The sequence below is a fragment of the Capricornis sumatraensis genome, chromosome 9, assembly GCF_032405125.1.
Source record: "Capricornis sumatraensis isolate serow.1 chromosome 9, serow.2, whole genome shotgun sequence".
Classification (NCBI taxonomy): Eukaryota; Metazoa; Chordata; class Mammalia; order Artiodactyla; family Bovidae; genus Capricornis; species Capricornis sumatraensis.
In genome coordinates this window covers 20,064,116-20,079,257 of record NC_091077.1, presented here as the reverse complement: position 1 = coordinate 20,079,257, position 15,142 = coordinate 20,064,116, and the positions used below count along the sequence as shown (strand labels likewise).

The 15,142-nt window shown below is 54.5% G+C and overlaps 1 protein-coding gene across 1 annotated transcript; it reads right to left on the bottom strand.

Moving 5' to 3' along the window:
- On the bottom strand, positions 1 to 13,217 carry DAPK3 (death associated protein kinase 3). The gene is made up of 9 exons (XM_068979682.1): positions 13,171 to 13,217; positions 11,997 to 12,151; positions 5,821 to 6,181; positions 5,426 to 5,555; positions 5,144 to 5,192; positions 4,473 to 4,499; positions 3,239 to 3,391; positions 2,477 to 2,522; positions 1 to 2,001 (listed from the first exon to the last, which is right to left on the bottom strand). The coding sequence occupies exons 2-9, from the start codon at positions 12,056 to 12,058 to the stop codon at positions 1,465 to 1,467; spliced, it is 1,365 nt and encodes a 454-aa protein (XP_068835783.1). The 5' UTR covers positions 12,059 to 12,151; positions 13,171 to 13,217; the 3' UTR covers positions 1 to 1,464.
- Between the last annotated feature and the right edge of the window lie 1,925 nt (positions 13,218 to 15,142).

Here is a 15,142-nt window from a genome sequence, read left to right as displayed (position 1 = left end):
CCAGGCAGGCCACCCCCATCCCAGCCAAGCAGAGAAGAGCAGGAGCCAGGGAAGTGGGTTTTATTTCCTTAAGGCTGGCAGCAGGCACATGCTCAGAGCTGTGTGTGTCATACAATGGTGCTTGTGAGGGGCACAGAGTGGGCCCGCCCTGCCCCTTTTTGCCAGCCCCACAGCCAGGCTCCAATGCCCTCCTCAGCCCTGCAGGGTGTTGTAGCCTGAGCCCTGCCAGGGCCACGGGTGAAGTGCCACCCACCTGCCCACCCATTCCTCCCCGCATATGGCCTTGGCTGGCCTCTCTTGCGAGGAGTCCGGGGGGCTGCATAAGGGCCCCTGGATTAACACAACGGCAGCAGGGAACTCCGCTGGAGCTCAGCATGGCCACAGTTGGGACCCAGGTTTTGCTGAAGCCTGGTTCTTAGGGCACATTCTCTGGACCATGCTGCAGGGCAGCACCTAGTGGCAAAAAGCAGCACTGCCACGGAGACCACTTGGGGCGCCTTCTCCAGCAGCTGCACGGAGCGCAGGAAGGTGGGGCAGGCTGTAAGGGACCATGGGGCTCTCCAGGTAGGGGATGCTGGTAACAAGGGTCCCTAGCAGTTACTCCAGGGTGTCCACTAGAGAGATGCTGATCCAAGGGTAGCACTGGCGAAGGGAGTATGATAGGGTGGGGCTAGGGATGAGGCGGGGTTGGGACCCTACTGAAGGCTCTAAGCGTTGTCAGGGAGCTGAAGAGACAGGGAGGTTCCAGGGCTCTTCACCCCCTTCCCCATGGGAGGCCTGCCTTGGCAAGAAGTGGAGACTCGGCCTTGCAGATACTTCCTTTACCGCACCTGGGCCCTGTGCCCTGCCACCACCACCCCCTGCAACACAGCCCCCAGACTGACACCTCCTCAAGGGCTGGGGGCACTGAAAGGGGCTGGGAGATCTGGATCAGAGGCCCTTCCACCACTGACTCTGGAGGAGCAGTTTCTCTTCTTCAGAGTGGAGGAGCCAGGGTGTTGAGCAGAGGCTCTCCCTCAGTTCGGAGCCCCAGGACATTCACAGACAGCCGCCATGCCCCCGCACCGAGATTCCACACCCTTGGACCAAATAGAGAGCCTGAGGCTGCCAGCCAGGCTCTGAATGTGAAGGCTGCCAGCCCAACCCGGGGCGGGTGTGAGGCATGTGTGTCCACCGTGGCCAGTTTCATGGATGTGCCGCCCCTCGCAAGAGGCCCTGAGGTGATGCTGCCCTGGAGGCTCCCGGAGTGGAGCCACAGGAGGGAGGGAGGGGCTGGGCTGGGGGCACTAGGGCGGTGCAGAGAAGACCCAGACCGGCCCCCTCCTCTGGGGCGGAGCCGGGCCAAGCCGGCCGTGGATTCCCGGGCCCCATGGAGCACATCCTGCCTCCAGTTCCTGGGCGCTGCGGGGCCACATCGGGGCGATGGGGCCTGCCACGGCAGAGGATGCCACACCCTGGGCGGCCCTAGCGGAGGCTGCACTCCCCCTCCTGCAGCTTCTCCTGCTCCATGGCGCGCACCAGATCCTGCACGAACCGCATCTCGGAGGCCACCTGCTTGGCCAGTGCCTCGTATCGGTTCTCCAGGCGGCTAAAGCGGCGCTTGAGCCCAGTGGCCCCGAGCAGGGCCCCCTTGGCCTCCTCCTGTGCCTGCCGCTGCAGCGCCTCCGTCTTGTGCAGCTCCTGGCGCAGCCGCCGCAGGTCCTGGCCTAGGCTCTCATTCTCCTCACGGTACCAGGCCTCCTTCTCCTCGTAGATGGCCGTCAGCGCCTCAAGGTCCTCATGGAACAGGCGTCGGCTGTGCTCCAGCCCGCGCAGGCCCTCCTCGGCTGCTGCCACCTCCTCCAGCACTTTGGAGAAGCGCTCGAAGTTGATGTAGGTGTTGTTGGGGGGCATGCTCGAATGTGACTTGATGGTGTACTCCTTGAGGCGCGCCGTCTTCAGGCGCCGCCGCTCTGGCTTCCGGCCGCTGTCTTCCCGCCGTACATTTCGCCGCCGGATGGCCTGCAGGGGGAGAGGAGGGGAGAAAAGGGCGCCTTGGACCAGGGCCGCAGGGCAGCCCCCCCGGGCCATGTCTGGCCCTCCACCCATGTTATATTAGCCCATGGCCCTGCCCATCTAAGTACACATGGTCCTGGCGCTTTCCCGCTGATGGTTGAGCTGAGACCTGAGGGCAGACCACATAGTCACACCAGAGACCACAGAGCCAGAAGTATTCACTCTCTGACCCTTGACTGAGGCTGCCAAGCCTGACCTTGGCCTGGAGGTGATCCCTTTATGAGAAGTTCTGGGGAGGCCACCCTGCTGTGTGCAGAGGGGGCTGTGGACTCTAGCCAACAGTTCAATGAGACAACTCCGACACTACAGTGACATACACCCTGTGCCCACAGCATCTAGGCCCACTCCCGTGGGGACCCTCGCCCATGCTGGGGCTGCTCCCAACTACCATGCCCATGTGGGGGCAGCCCCACCACCTCACCTTGATCCAGGAATGCTCCAGGCTCTGGGCGATGGTCATTCTCCTCCTGGAAGAGCCCCCAGAACTGGTTAGTTGCATGAGTGCCGCCTTCACTGTCCTCCCCACAGACAGCAGGAAGGGGTGGTCCACGCTCTCCCCGCTGCAGCTCTGGCTCTCAGCCCTACTTGTGGCTGACTCAGGGCACCTCCCCTGGGCCACCACCCTGAAACCTGGTCCCTGAAGTCACTGTTCAGCCCAGCAGCAAGTTTCTGAAACAACCATGCCAGTACAGGCACAATTAAGGTCTCCCACTCTGCTTGCCCGGCCATAAGGAGCCCATCAAGGGGCTTGGGGATGATGTGGACTCCAGGGTTTCCATGTTTTCCGCTAACAGCACTGACACCTAATGTTGGGGTCTCATAACTCAGACACCCAGAGGAGGAGCCTGGGGAGGACTACCCCATGGGAGCACCTCTCGGTGAATGAAAGCTCTGTGTTGCCAGCATATTTAGCTCTTTCTAGGGAAAAAACCCAACAGTAATTTAGAATTTTATATGAAACCTCCTATCCTAAACACTGGCAACAAATGAAAAGCTTTGTAAGAAGCAGCTTCATAGGAGGGCCAGCCTAGGCCTCCCTGTGCTATCTCCGCCCAGAACAGGCGCCATGGCCAACTCCCAGGTACGGGAGTGGCATCTCAGATGGATACATTACTTGTCCTCGGCCACAGCGCCCATTCTGGGGGACTTGCCTGGCCCACCCTGCCCGGCCCAGTGCTCCTACTTGGGGTCTTTGACAAGCAGACGGCGGATGAAGTCCTTGGCCAGCTCGCTGGTGTTGCTGAAGTACTCCTCGTCAAAGTCGTAGTTCACAGCCGAGATGTTGGTCAACGTCTCCTGCTTGGTTTCACCCAGGAACGGGGATGCGCCACTCAGCCTAGGAGACGGACACCAGGCTCAGGGGGGCCAGACAGGTGTGCGGTCACTCCACGACCAGGATGCTGCCCAGGCCACCACCCAGCTCCGCTGTGCCCATGGAGGGGGCAGATGGGGAGGGAGGTTGATGCCAGGCCCCTAGTCACCCTGCATAAATGCGCCCAGCCGCCAACCAGAGGCAGGGAAAATCCACTGCCCAGCCAGTGAGGGGTGCTAAAATGAGTCAGCAAAATCTCTGCAGAACCTCAAAGTATCCCCATAGACTTAGTCTCAGAGGCTTGGTCTCAAAGCCCCTTCCCTGAAGCCTTTAGTAGTTAGAGGCAAAATGGTTAACTGGGGTTGGGGGGCGGTGCTGGTGGTCCTGGCCGACACCACAGACGTCAGGTGTCCTTCCAGTGTGCTGCGCTGAGGCCACACCACCACCCTGCACGGATCTGGATGTGTGATGCTGTGACTTTTTAGGTGAGAGATATGTATAGCTGGTTTTCACTCCTAACTGCAGGCACACAAAACCGTTGTAACTTCCTAAAACCCAAGGCAGGAGCATCTACTGCTATAAAATTTGGTCTTTGTTTCATTTCCTAAAACAACTCCAGAGAATAGAGATAAAAGAAGCGTCTTTTCTTGCTCATGACAAGCCCCTTCCAGCCACACCTGAGTTGGTACCAATGAGGTGTCTGTGGAAAGGCCCTAAGGAGAGGGCTGCCAGTTGGGGAGAGCAGTGGGGTCACAGAGATGGATCTTTCATCCTGCCTCTAACCTCCAGGAAGGGGAGGGGCTGGAGGCTGAGTCTAATCTCCGAAGGCCTGTGATTGAATCCACCACACAGAGGAGTTGCCAGTCCAAGGACGAGGAGACAACAGTCCCAGCCCAGAGCCTCGCGTGGTTACTTCACTGCCTTGGAACTCTCCTGAACATACTCTCTCCTGCACACACTCACGCAGTTGTCCATCCATCGAGAGCCCCTGAGCACTGCAACAGGTCAGCGCACTGCAGGTCCTGCATTCCCCTTGTGACACCTGCACAGAAGCCTCCCAACCCTCCTCCTGACCCAGCAAAGCCCTGGGAGGGCGGGTACTCACAGGATGTAGGTGATGACGCCAATGCTCCTGGAGGATAACACACAGAAGAGATGGAGTCAGCTCAGCCGCAGGCTCAGCACCCCAACCCCCAGAGTCCCAGACTGTCTAGCCAGGTCGGGGGCAGGCCTGTCAGCCCCAGGGACCCTCTCCCTCCAGGGTCTGAACAGCCCCCACCAAGTCCCACCTTCTGCTCCAAGGGTCTCAGGACCAAATACTGAGGCACCTCTGGCCATGGCTGCCTGCCCAGACTCAAAGTGGCCGGGGTGCGGGCAGGGTAGACAGAGCACAAGGGCACCACAGGCCATGCAGATGTGGAGCCCTTTGAGGCCTCTGTGGCTGAGGGCAGACCTGGCAAACTCTTTCCATTAATGTAAAGGGTGAGACAGTGAGTGTTTCAGGCTTTTCGGGCTACAGACAGTCTCCGTCACATATTCATCTGTTTTTAACAACCCTTCGAAGACCTGAGAACCCTTCCTAGCTCACAGGCCTGGATAGGTCAGCAACCTCTGTCCTAAGGCGATGGTTTGTGTTGTCCCTGACCCATGGCTCCAAGACCAGAAGAGGGGCTGCACCCCAGCCCGTGGCTGTGACCCGGCAGCTCCTGGGCACAAGGGGAGGGTTCCCTGAGGAGAAGCAACAAGGGCGGCCCTGGGCCCACCACCCTCACTCACCACATGTCTGCCTCCAGACCCAGGGGCTCATAGTTGACGATTTCAGGAGCTGCAGGGACAGGGAGACAGCGTCAGGGGCACCCTGGACACGGCCCAGGGGAGTAACAGAGCCCACAGACATGGCTGGCTCTTGGCAGGGAAAGCCAAGGTGGTGATCGCCCCAGGCCTTGAGTCCTCGGTGCCCAGCACTAGGGACGATGGGAAACCTGAGGCCTGGGGGGCCTGCCTCCCCCTAAGCCAGCTGGAAATGCTCCACTGCCCCCAGGCCCACCCGTTCCTCACCCACAAACTCCGGGGTCCCAAAGATGTTCTTGAACTCATTCCCTGCCTCGATCTTGTGGGCGATGCCGAAGTCAATGAGCTTGATCCGTGGGTTCGGCACATTCTTGTCCAGGAGCATGATGTTTTCTGGCTGGTTGTGGGGAGAAAGGCAGGGGGATGGACAGGGGCCTCTGAGCCTGCTGGCCCCATGTCTCAGGGAACAGCACTGGCCCAGCCCAGTGTGTGGGATGTGTGCAGGCTGACTCGCCTCCACAGGTCCAGCCCAGAGCCGTCCATCTCCTCAACGCCCCCAGCAGGGACACCCTGGGAGAAAGGAGGTGGACCCTCTCAGCCCTGTCCTCACCCACGCTGGCCAGGCTCCTCCCCGGCTCTGTGTTGCGGGCCCAGTGGGCTACCTTGAGGTCGAAGTGGGCGATGCGCTTGGAGTGCAGATAGTGGACACCGTCCAGGATCTGCTTGAGGAACTGGGTGGCCTCGTCCTCGGTCAGTGACTCCTTCTCGGCCAGGAAGTCAAAGAGCTCACCGCCTGAGACCAGCTCGAGGATGAGCACCACGTCCGTCCTGTTCTCAAAGATGTCATGCAGTGTGATGATGTTGGGGTGCCGGATCTCCCGCAGGATGTTCACCTCCCGCTCGATCTCCTCTCGGCTCACTCCCCGGCGGCTGGACGACAGGCGGCGCTTCTTGATGAACTTGGCTGCATACTCCTTCCCAGTACCCTTCTGCCGGCACTTCCGCACAATCGCAAACTGTCCGCTGCAGGGACAGACGGGAGGGGAGGAGGAAGCAGGTGCTGAGAGAGACGCAGGACTCTGGGGACCTGGGCCACTCCCCAGGACAGTGCGTTCCAACCACCTCAAGAATGCACCCCTGGCAGCAGTGCTCCACATGAGCGCAAACTGGCCCTGAACACAGTGGCTGCCCAGAGTGTCTGCAGCAGCGAAAGAACCAACATGGTTCCATGTTTACCAAAATGAAGCGGGACCCTATCATGGCAAATCAGGTGGAATTTTTTGCAGTCTTGAAAGATGATTCTTGAGGCACTGAGAGGACAGACCCCCATGAAGACCTGCTCAGTGAAGACAGCAGCAGAGGAACACAAGGAATGAGGTTATTCTGGGTAAAACAGAAAGGTACAGGATTTCCCTGATGGTCCAGTGGTTGAGAATCCGCCCGTCAATACAGGGGTCACAGGTTCAATTACTGGTCCGGGAAGATCCCATGTGCCATGGGGCAACTAAGCCCAAGTGCCACAACTACTGAGCCCAGGCGCCCCGGAGCCAGTGCTCCTTAACAAAAGAAGCCACTGCAATGAGAAGCCTATGCACCACAACTAGAGAGTAGCCCTAACTCACCACAACTAAAGAAAGCCTGAGCAGCAACAAAGACCCAGCTCAGACAAAAATTCATTAACTAATCAAAAGAAAGAAAGGTACATGTTATACCACATATAGAGGTATGTTGGCATGTAAGAGGCTGCCACAGGTAAGAGGTCTGAAGGACACATGCCCGGCTGTGAGCAGCAGATATCTCTGAAGAGCAGGACTGAGGGCAGTGAAGCAGGTTTTTTCTTTTTATTAATATTTGCTATGATTCTGCATGATTCAACTTTTCACAGCACGTTTCATCACAGTTTAAAATCTAAGAAAAGATAAAAAGCCACTGAGTTCAAAAGAGCTTCAGAGTGAAAGAAGCACACAAGTTTTCACAAGAGAGGAGGGAGGATATGGAGAAACTGGAACCCTGGTGCATGGCTAGTGGGAAAGCCAGACAGGGAAGCTGTGGTGAAAACTGTCTGGAGGTTCCTTAAAACCTTAAAAATGGAGTTACCTTCAGACCTAGGAATTCCACTCTACAAAAACTTGTACACAAATGTTCACAGCACCATCATTCACAGCAGTCATAAGGTAGAGATAAATGCCGATCAGGGGATACAGCATACACAAAATGTGGTCCCTCCACACACAGGAGCATTATTCAGTCCTGAAAAGGGGGGAAGCCCTGACACTTGCTACAATGTGGATGGACCCTGAGAATATGATGCTCAGTGAGAGAAACAGATGCAGAAGGACACTCAGTGTATAATCCACTGATGTGAAACATCTAGAACAGGCCAGAGAGTAGGTTTCTGGTTGTCAGGGGCTGAGGAGGCGATGAGGGTGACTGACCAGAGGGATGGAGCTCCTTTGGGGATGATGAAACGTTCTGAGATTATTTAATGGTGATGGCTGAAAAACTGTGAATATATGGAAGATCGTTAAGTTATACAGTTTAATAGAGTAAACAGTATGGTGTGTGAATTATATCTCAAGACAGCTGTTATTTGAAGAGAAAGAAACTATTTACTGTCCTTCAGGGAGCTGTCCAATGTCCAAATTCTTTTGCTGTCTAGGAACTTAGCTATGTTAACTTGCTTTCACTCACGAGTTGAGTGAAAAAGGCCAGAGGATAATTATTTTAAGCTTTACAGGCCATATGGTCTCTGTCACAATTTGTGTGTGTTTTTACAACCCTTTAAAAAAGTGAAAAACCATCCTACGTTCATGAGTGGACCATACTGAACTAGGCGAGGGCTGGACGTGGCCCACTGGCTATGGGCCACGCGAAAGCAGACTAAGTCTAAGACAGAAGGCACACAAGGGACCTCAACCAGGTCCCACCAGGGGCCAAGAGAAAGGGGACAAGGTGACTCTGTGACAGCTCTCAGAAATGGGACCCCTTGGGCAGAGGAAGGGGTGGCCGAGATGGGCCCTGGGGACAGGGGGGATCTCTTCAGTTGGTGATAGCACAGACAGGACAGGCAGAACAAGAGACAGATGAGTGAGGGTGTCTTTGCCCAGCGAGCAGGGTCTTCAGAAAAACCAAGGGACCCAGTAAGTGGACCTTACTAGGACGGTCTGTACCAGATGCAGCTGGCAAGCATCTAAAGCCGCTGTGCACATGAGCATCAAGGCACAAAGGCGCCACGGCGGCTACTGCAGACATGCTCTGTGCCCACTCAGGCAGGCAAGGTCAACATAGGGAGGCGGGAAGTGCAAATTATCTCCAATCAAGATGAGCTAAATAATGGTCCACGTCTGAATCCCTGGGACCTATGGGCGTGCCACCTCACAGGGCAGAGGGGCTCTGAAGACAGAATTAAGGTCCCTGAGATGGGGACGACTCTGGACTCCCCAGTGGTCCCAGTGTTATCACAAGGTCCTCGTAAGAGGGAGGCAGGAGGGTCAGAGGCAGAGAGAGATGGGAGATGTTGTGCTGCTGCCTGTGAGGATGGAGGGAGGGGCCGCAAGCCAGGGATGCGGTGCCTCTAGAAGCTGGAAGAGGCAGGAGCCTCCAGAGGGACCAGCCTAGCAGATTGATTTTAGACTCCTGACTCCCAGACCTTGACGTAAAACATGGGTATTCTTCTCAGCCACTAAATTGTGGTAATTTGTTACAGCAGCAACAGGAAACTCATACACTAGTCTAAAAGCCAAGAGCACAGTCAGACGAGAAATGTCATGTGTCCCTGATCAGGCCTCCCCCCAATCCCTTAAATCCACCACAATGGTCCCCTGGGTACGTTGTGCTCCTGCCCCCATCAACATCTTAGCTAACACTCCTCATTTCTGAAATGTCTTTCCTTCTCCCCTCTGCCTACATCAACCAAGCAAATTCTTCCAGGTCCACCTCCCACCCAACAATGACACTCCGACAGTAATTACATCAAATGCCACGTGTTTGCTGCCTACTGGGAACATTCTAGGCTGGAATGTGTGGCATGATTCTCAAATACAAGGATTTCTTCCCCTCTAGTTTTATTCCAAGATGAATCAAAAAACTAACAAAGAGTTCATGGCAGGGGGGAGGTGAAACTTTCCTGGTCATCTAGTGGCTAAGACTCTGCACGCCAATGCAGGGAGCCCTGGTCTAAGAACTAGATCCCACACGCTGCAATGAGGATCAAGGAGTCCATGTGCTGCAACTGTAACTAAGACCTGGCAGAGCCAAATAAATAATATATTCTCTTTTAAAAAAAAAAATGTCATGGGAAGGGAAACCAAGACACTATTAGTGCTAAATTGTGTCCCCAAAATCCTAATCCCTAGGACCCCAAAATCTGACTACTGTGATTTAGGGCCTTTGAAGAGGTAATTTAGTAAAAATGAGGTCACTGGTGCTAAGTTGCTCAGTTGTGTCTGACTCTCTGCGACCCCATGTACTGTAGCCCAGCTCCTCTTGTCCATGAGATTCTCCAGGCAATACTGGAGTGGGTTGCCATTTCCTCCTCCGGGGAATGGTCCCAACCCAGGGATCAAACCTGCATCTCCAGCACTGGCAGGCGGATTCTTTACCACTAAGCCACCAGGGAGCCCGAGGTCACTGGGGTGCATCTTAATCCAACAGGGTTTGGTGTCCTTGTAAGAGGAGGAGGTCAGGACACAGACACGCACAGAGGGAGACCACGTGAGGATGCGGGGAGGGGGGGCATCACACACCAATGAGAGAGCCTCAGAAGGCCAGCCTGCAGCACCTTGACCTCTGACACCAGCCTCCAGCAGCCTGAGTTAACGGTTGCAGACATGCTCCGTGACACAGAAACCAGGCTGGCGTCCACACTGACCAACCATAGATTAATTTATCTTCCAAGATTGCCCAGGTGACTTGACTTGGGAGAACCCTCCATACACATCCACACAAAAATATTCACTCCCATTTTATTCAGCCCATGACTCCCAGGACAAGGAAACTTGGCTGGGCTTAACTCAAAGCAGAAGCCAGACGCCCACTTCTGGCTCCAGCACACTTGCGCTTTACGATCAGGAAGGCTTAGTCTCAAGGCCTGAGTCCTGCCTGCCCGGCCATTTTCAGTCTACATGGCCTTGGGCAAGCTGGTTTCCTGTTCTGAGCCTCAGTTTCTTCATCCACAAAATGGGGATGATAATGGTCCTGCCTGGTAGAGCCTTTCACAGATGAATGCGAGTGTAACAAAAAACAGCCCAGGACTCAGATGGCCAAACAACATCTACAACTTCTACAGTTGCAGCACAGTCTGCACAGTGTTCCATGGCATTAATCCTTCACCTCGTGTGTCTCTAAGAATGTTCTGGATCATTACATAGGGCAGCGCTGTCCATGATGACAGCCACTGGCCACACAGAAGCTGCCCAGCCCATTCAAACTGAGGTGTGCTGTGAGCATACAAGACACACCAGAATTCAAAGGCTTCACATCAAAAACACGTAGTAAACTATTTCATTGAAAATTTTTATAGGAACTTCCCTGGTGGTCCGGTGGCCAAGACTCCATGCTCCCAATCCAGGAGGCCTGGGTTCCATCCCTGGTCAGGGAACTAGATCTTGCATGCCACAACTAAAAAAATCCCGAGCGCTGCAACTAAGACCTGGAGCAGCCAAATAAATAAATATTTTTAAAATAATAATTTTTATAATGAATGACAACCAAAATGATAATAGTTTGACCTAACAAGTTAAATAAAACACATTATAATAAAATTATTAAAGTTGACAGTTACTAGAGAATTTCAATAAAATTCCTACATGGCTTGCTTTATACAAGTTGCCATGCTCTTTTTAATGGCTGCATAATATTCTGTTGACAAGGCAGTGGTGCTGTGATGGTCACTGAAAAGGCCCCATCTTCTGTTCACATAAAGTCCTTACAGTGACTCTCCCCATCCCTAGATCTTAGGTCTACATATATGCTATACTCACAGAATTAACTCCTAGGAGTGAAATCGGTGAGTTAAAGGGAACACACATGATAGTTTTACTGACTACTGCCCAGCTACTCTCAGCAGAAGGCCCTAACATTTTCAGTAACAGAGTCTGAGCTTTCCGTGGGGGTGGGGGAGATGGCCTGCATTCCCTGCTGCTCTACCAGAGGAAATTCCTAAAGGAGGGACTTCAGAATCCCAAATGAGCCCCACAGGCTCTCTCAGCAAAAGCCTGATGAACGGCTCAGTTATTTACATTCCCTTCTGGTGACATCATGGAGCCGGCCAAGGCAGTTCCGGGAAGGCCAGCCAGCAACAAACTCACCAAATAAGGGTTGAGGCTCGGGAGTAAAAAGGATGGTAGCTGGCAGGTCTGAGGCAGGAGAGCTCCCAGGGGACACTCCCAAGCCCGGCCTGGCAGGAAATCAGCTGCCTGGCTGGACTGGGAAACCTCTGCTCTTTCCCACAAGAATGCTAACAATGGGCCAGGGTGTGGGCTCGGACAGGAGGCCTGAGAGGCTCCACTGCCTCCCACAAGACAGGTTTAAAGACACAGAGAGACCTTTACCAACATCTACTGCTCTCATGCCATAGGCCAGGCACTGTATTAGGTGCTGTTTGGACTCAATCATGTTTATTCCCAAAGGAAGTGCACAGGGGATGTCGGAACAAGAATTCCAGGCCCAGAATGGCTGCCTCCAAAGCCCAAACTCATCCCACAGCGCATGATACTGACTCATCCCTGCTTGGGGAGAGCAGGAGAAAGGACAGGAGGAGAGGAGATACCCTAGAAGACCCCACAGTGGGTCGGGTCGCCCCCCCCTCCTCAGGGCCCCATCAGAGGGGACTGCTCACCTTCCCAGCTCCTCTCCCATCTCATAGTGGTCTTCCACATCCTCCTGCCTGAATGTTGACATGGTGGCCGGTCTGCCTTCCAGCGTCTTCCACCCCAGTACAAACCTGGCCAGTGGTCTAGGAACAGTACCTCACGGAGTCCTCTCGCTGTGACCCTGGAGGAGACAGAAAAACAGAAAAGGACTGAGATGCCAGTCATTACTTCTGGGTCAAAGGATCGATCAGCATCTCCCAAATAGGTTTCAGATTCACCATGCTGAAATTCCACATTCCCTGTAGAAAGCACTTGCATTTGGTGGGCAGGGTGCTTTCATGTGTCATCTCATTTAGATACCACACTGCCCCAGGGGTCAGTGTTAGCCAGGCTTGTGCCACTTACACCCCCGTAACTCCCAGGAGCCATGGGTCTGTGGTTCTGCACACAACACCCCAGTCTTTTTCTGCCTCTTCCTTCTAGGCTTCTCCCAATCTTATCCATAGCCCCCAAATTCCTATAAGTTCTCCCACACTCTTCACACCCCCAAACCCTGGGACACCCTGATTCTCTGCCAGATTTACGACACACTCCCATCTCCCTGTCCCTCAGCAAGCTTAACCCCTCCTCCTCCTTACCCACTGCCCCCACATGCCCTCCCCTCCTCGGCTGGTCACTAAGACCCTCTGCGGCGCTGGGCTTACCCCATCTCTTGCCGCCGCCTTCCTGAATTTACCAGGAACTGAACAATGGCTTCCAAGCGCCTCCAAGGCCCTAACCCATTCTTGCTCCCTCTGACCTCCGCCGTGCTAGCAGTTAACTTCCTCCTCCCCCTTCCTCGAAGACACCTCTTTCAAGTTTCAAAGGCCCCCGCCCCAAGCTCCACACCCACAACGGAACCCCGCAAAGGGCCACATCTGAGTCTCCTCCATGATCCTTCGCCCCCAACCTTCTCACAAGCTCCAAGGCAGACCCCTACAGCTTCCTTCAGAGACGCAGCCAAGAGTCCCCCAATCCCCAACGTCCCGGCTCCAGCGTCCCAGAGGCCGCCACGCCCCTCAGAGGCCCCGGCCCAGATCCTTCTCCTGTTCAGTCATCCCATGGGTCCCCAAAAGTACCCCCTACTAAGTCTCCTAGGACGCCCTCCCCCGGCAGCCTCGGACCGAGTCCGCTCCGCACCCTCGACCCCACGCCGCGGACCTGTCCCTCAGCCGCGCTGGCGGGCGCCGCGTCCTCAGGCCCCGCCGCCTCGGCCGCCGCGACGCGTCAACCCTTGCGTCGTCACCGTGCCCGCCAGAGCCCGCCCCCGAGAGGTGGATCCCACCCCCCATTGGTCAGCACACACAGCGCTCGTGAATCCCCGCCCATCGCCTCCTTTCAGGCCCCAGCCCACGGGCGTCCGGCCCTCCTCACCAAAATGAGGCCTCACCTTTGGTACAGGCTCGCCTCCCACAGCTGATTGGCTGTAAAGAACGTCGGTCAAATTTACGGAAGTCGACCTCCCGACTTCCGGTCCCTGGACCACCCCGCCCCTTCTCCTCTGACCGGGGTCCTGAAGCTGGGAAGTAGGATGCTGAAGTCCTGCATCCCTGTTCCTGCCTTTCTTGGGCGTGAAATACGCGAATCCTATGCCCAGCTCCGTCTAGTCAAGGCTATGGTTTTTCCTGTGGTCATGTATGGATGTGAGAGTTGGACTGTGAAGAAATCTGAGCGCCGAAGAATTGATGCTTTTGAACTGTGGTGTTGGAGAAGACTCTTGAGAGTCCCTTGAACTGCAAAGAGATCCAGCCAGTCCATTCTGAAGGAGACCAGTCCTGGGTGTTCACTGGAAGGACTGATGCTATAGCGGAAACTCCAATACTTTGGCCACTTCATGCGAAGAGTTGACTCATTGAAAAAGACTCTGATACGGGGAGGGATTGGGGGCAGGAGAAGGGGACGACAGAGGATGAGATGGCTGGATGGCATCACCGACTCGATGGACGTGAGTTTGAGTGAACTCCGGGAGTTGGTGATGGACAAGGAGGCCTGGCGTGCTGCGATTCATGGGGTCCCAAAGAGTCGGACACGACTGAGCGACTGAACTGAACTGAACTAATGCCCAGCTCTCTCATGACAGCTCCTGAGGCGGACCCTGGGGCTGCTTCAGTCCCAGGCAGTTTTCTCCTCTGTAAAATGTTCAGTTCAGTCGCTCCTGAACTGAATCAGGTTGGATCTCCTTGCAACCATAGCCTTGACTAGACAGACCTTTGCTGGCAAAGTGATGTCTCTGCTATTTAATATGCTATCTAGGTTGGTCATAACTTTCCTTCCAAGAAGTAAGCGTCTTTTCATTTCATGGCTGCAATCACTGTCTGCAGTGATTTTGGAGCCCTCAGAAATAAAGTCTGACACTGTTTCCACCGTTTCCCCATCTATTTCCCATGAAGTGATGGGACCAGATGCCATGATCTTAGTTTTCTGAATGTTGAGCTTTAAGCCAAATTTTTCACTCTCCTCTTCCACTTTCATCAAGGGGCTCTTTAGTTGGTCATAACTTTCCTTCCAAGGAGTAAGCGTCTTTTAATTTCATGGCTGCAATCACCATCTGCAGTGATTTTGGAGCCCTCAAAAATAAAGTCTGACACTGTTTCCACCGTTTCCCCATCTGTTTCCCATTAAGTGATGGGACCGGATGCCATGATCTTAGTTTTCTGAATGTTGAGCTTTAAGCCAACTTTTTCACTCTCCTCTTTCACTTTCATCAAGGGGCTCTTTAGTTCCTCTTCACTTTCTGTCATAAGGGTGGTGTCATCTGAATATCTGAGGTTATTGATATTTCTCCTGGCAACCTCAGTTCAGCTTGTGCTTCTTCCAGTCCAGCATTAGACGGTAAAGTGTCTGCCTGCAATGCAGGAGACCTGGGTTCAATCCCTGGGTCGGTAAGATCCCCTGGAGCAGGAAATGGCAACCCACTCCAGTATTCTTGCCTGGAGGATTCCATGGACTGTAGCCTACCAGGCTCCAGGCTCCAGTCCACGGGATCGCAGAGTCAGACACGACTGAGCAACTTCACTTCACTTCACTTCTTCACTCTGCATGTAAGTTAAATAAGCAGGGTTGCTATGTTGCTTCAGTTGTGTTTGATTCTGCATAGCTAGCCAGTCCCCACTGTCCATGATACTCCAGGAAA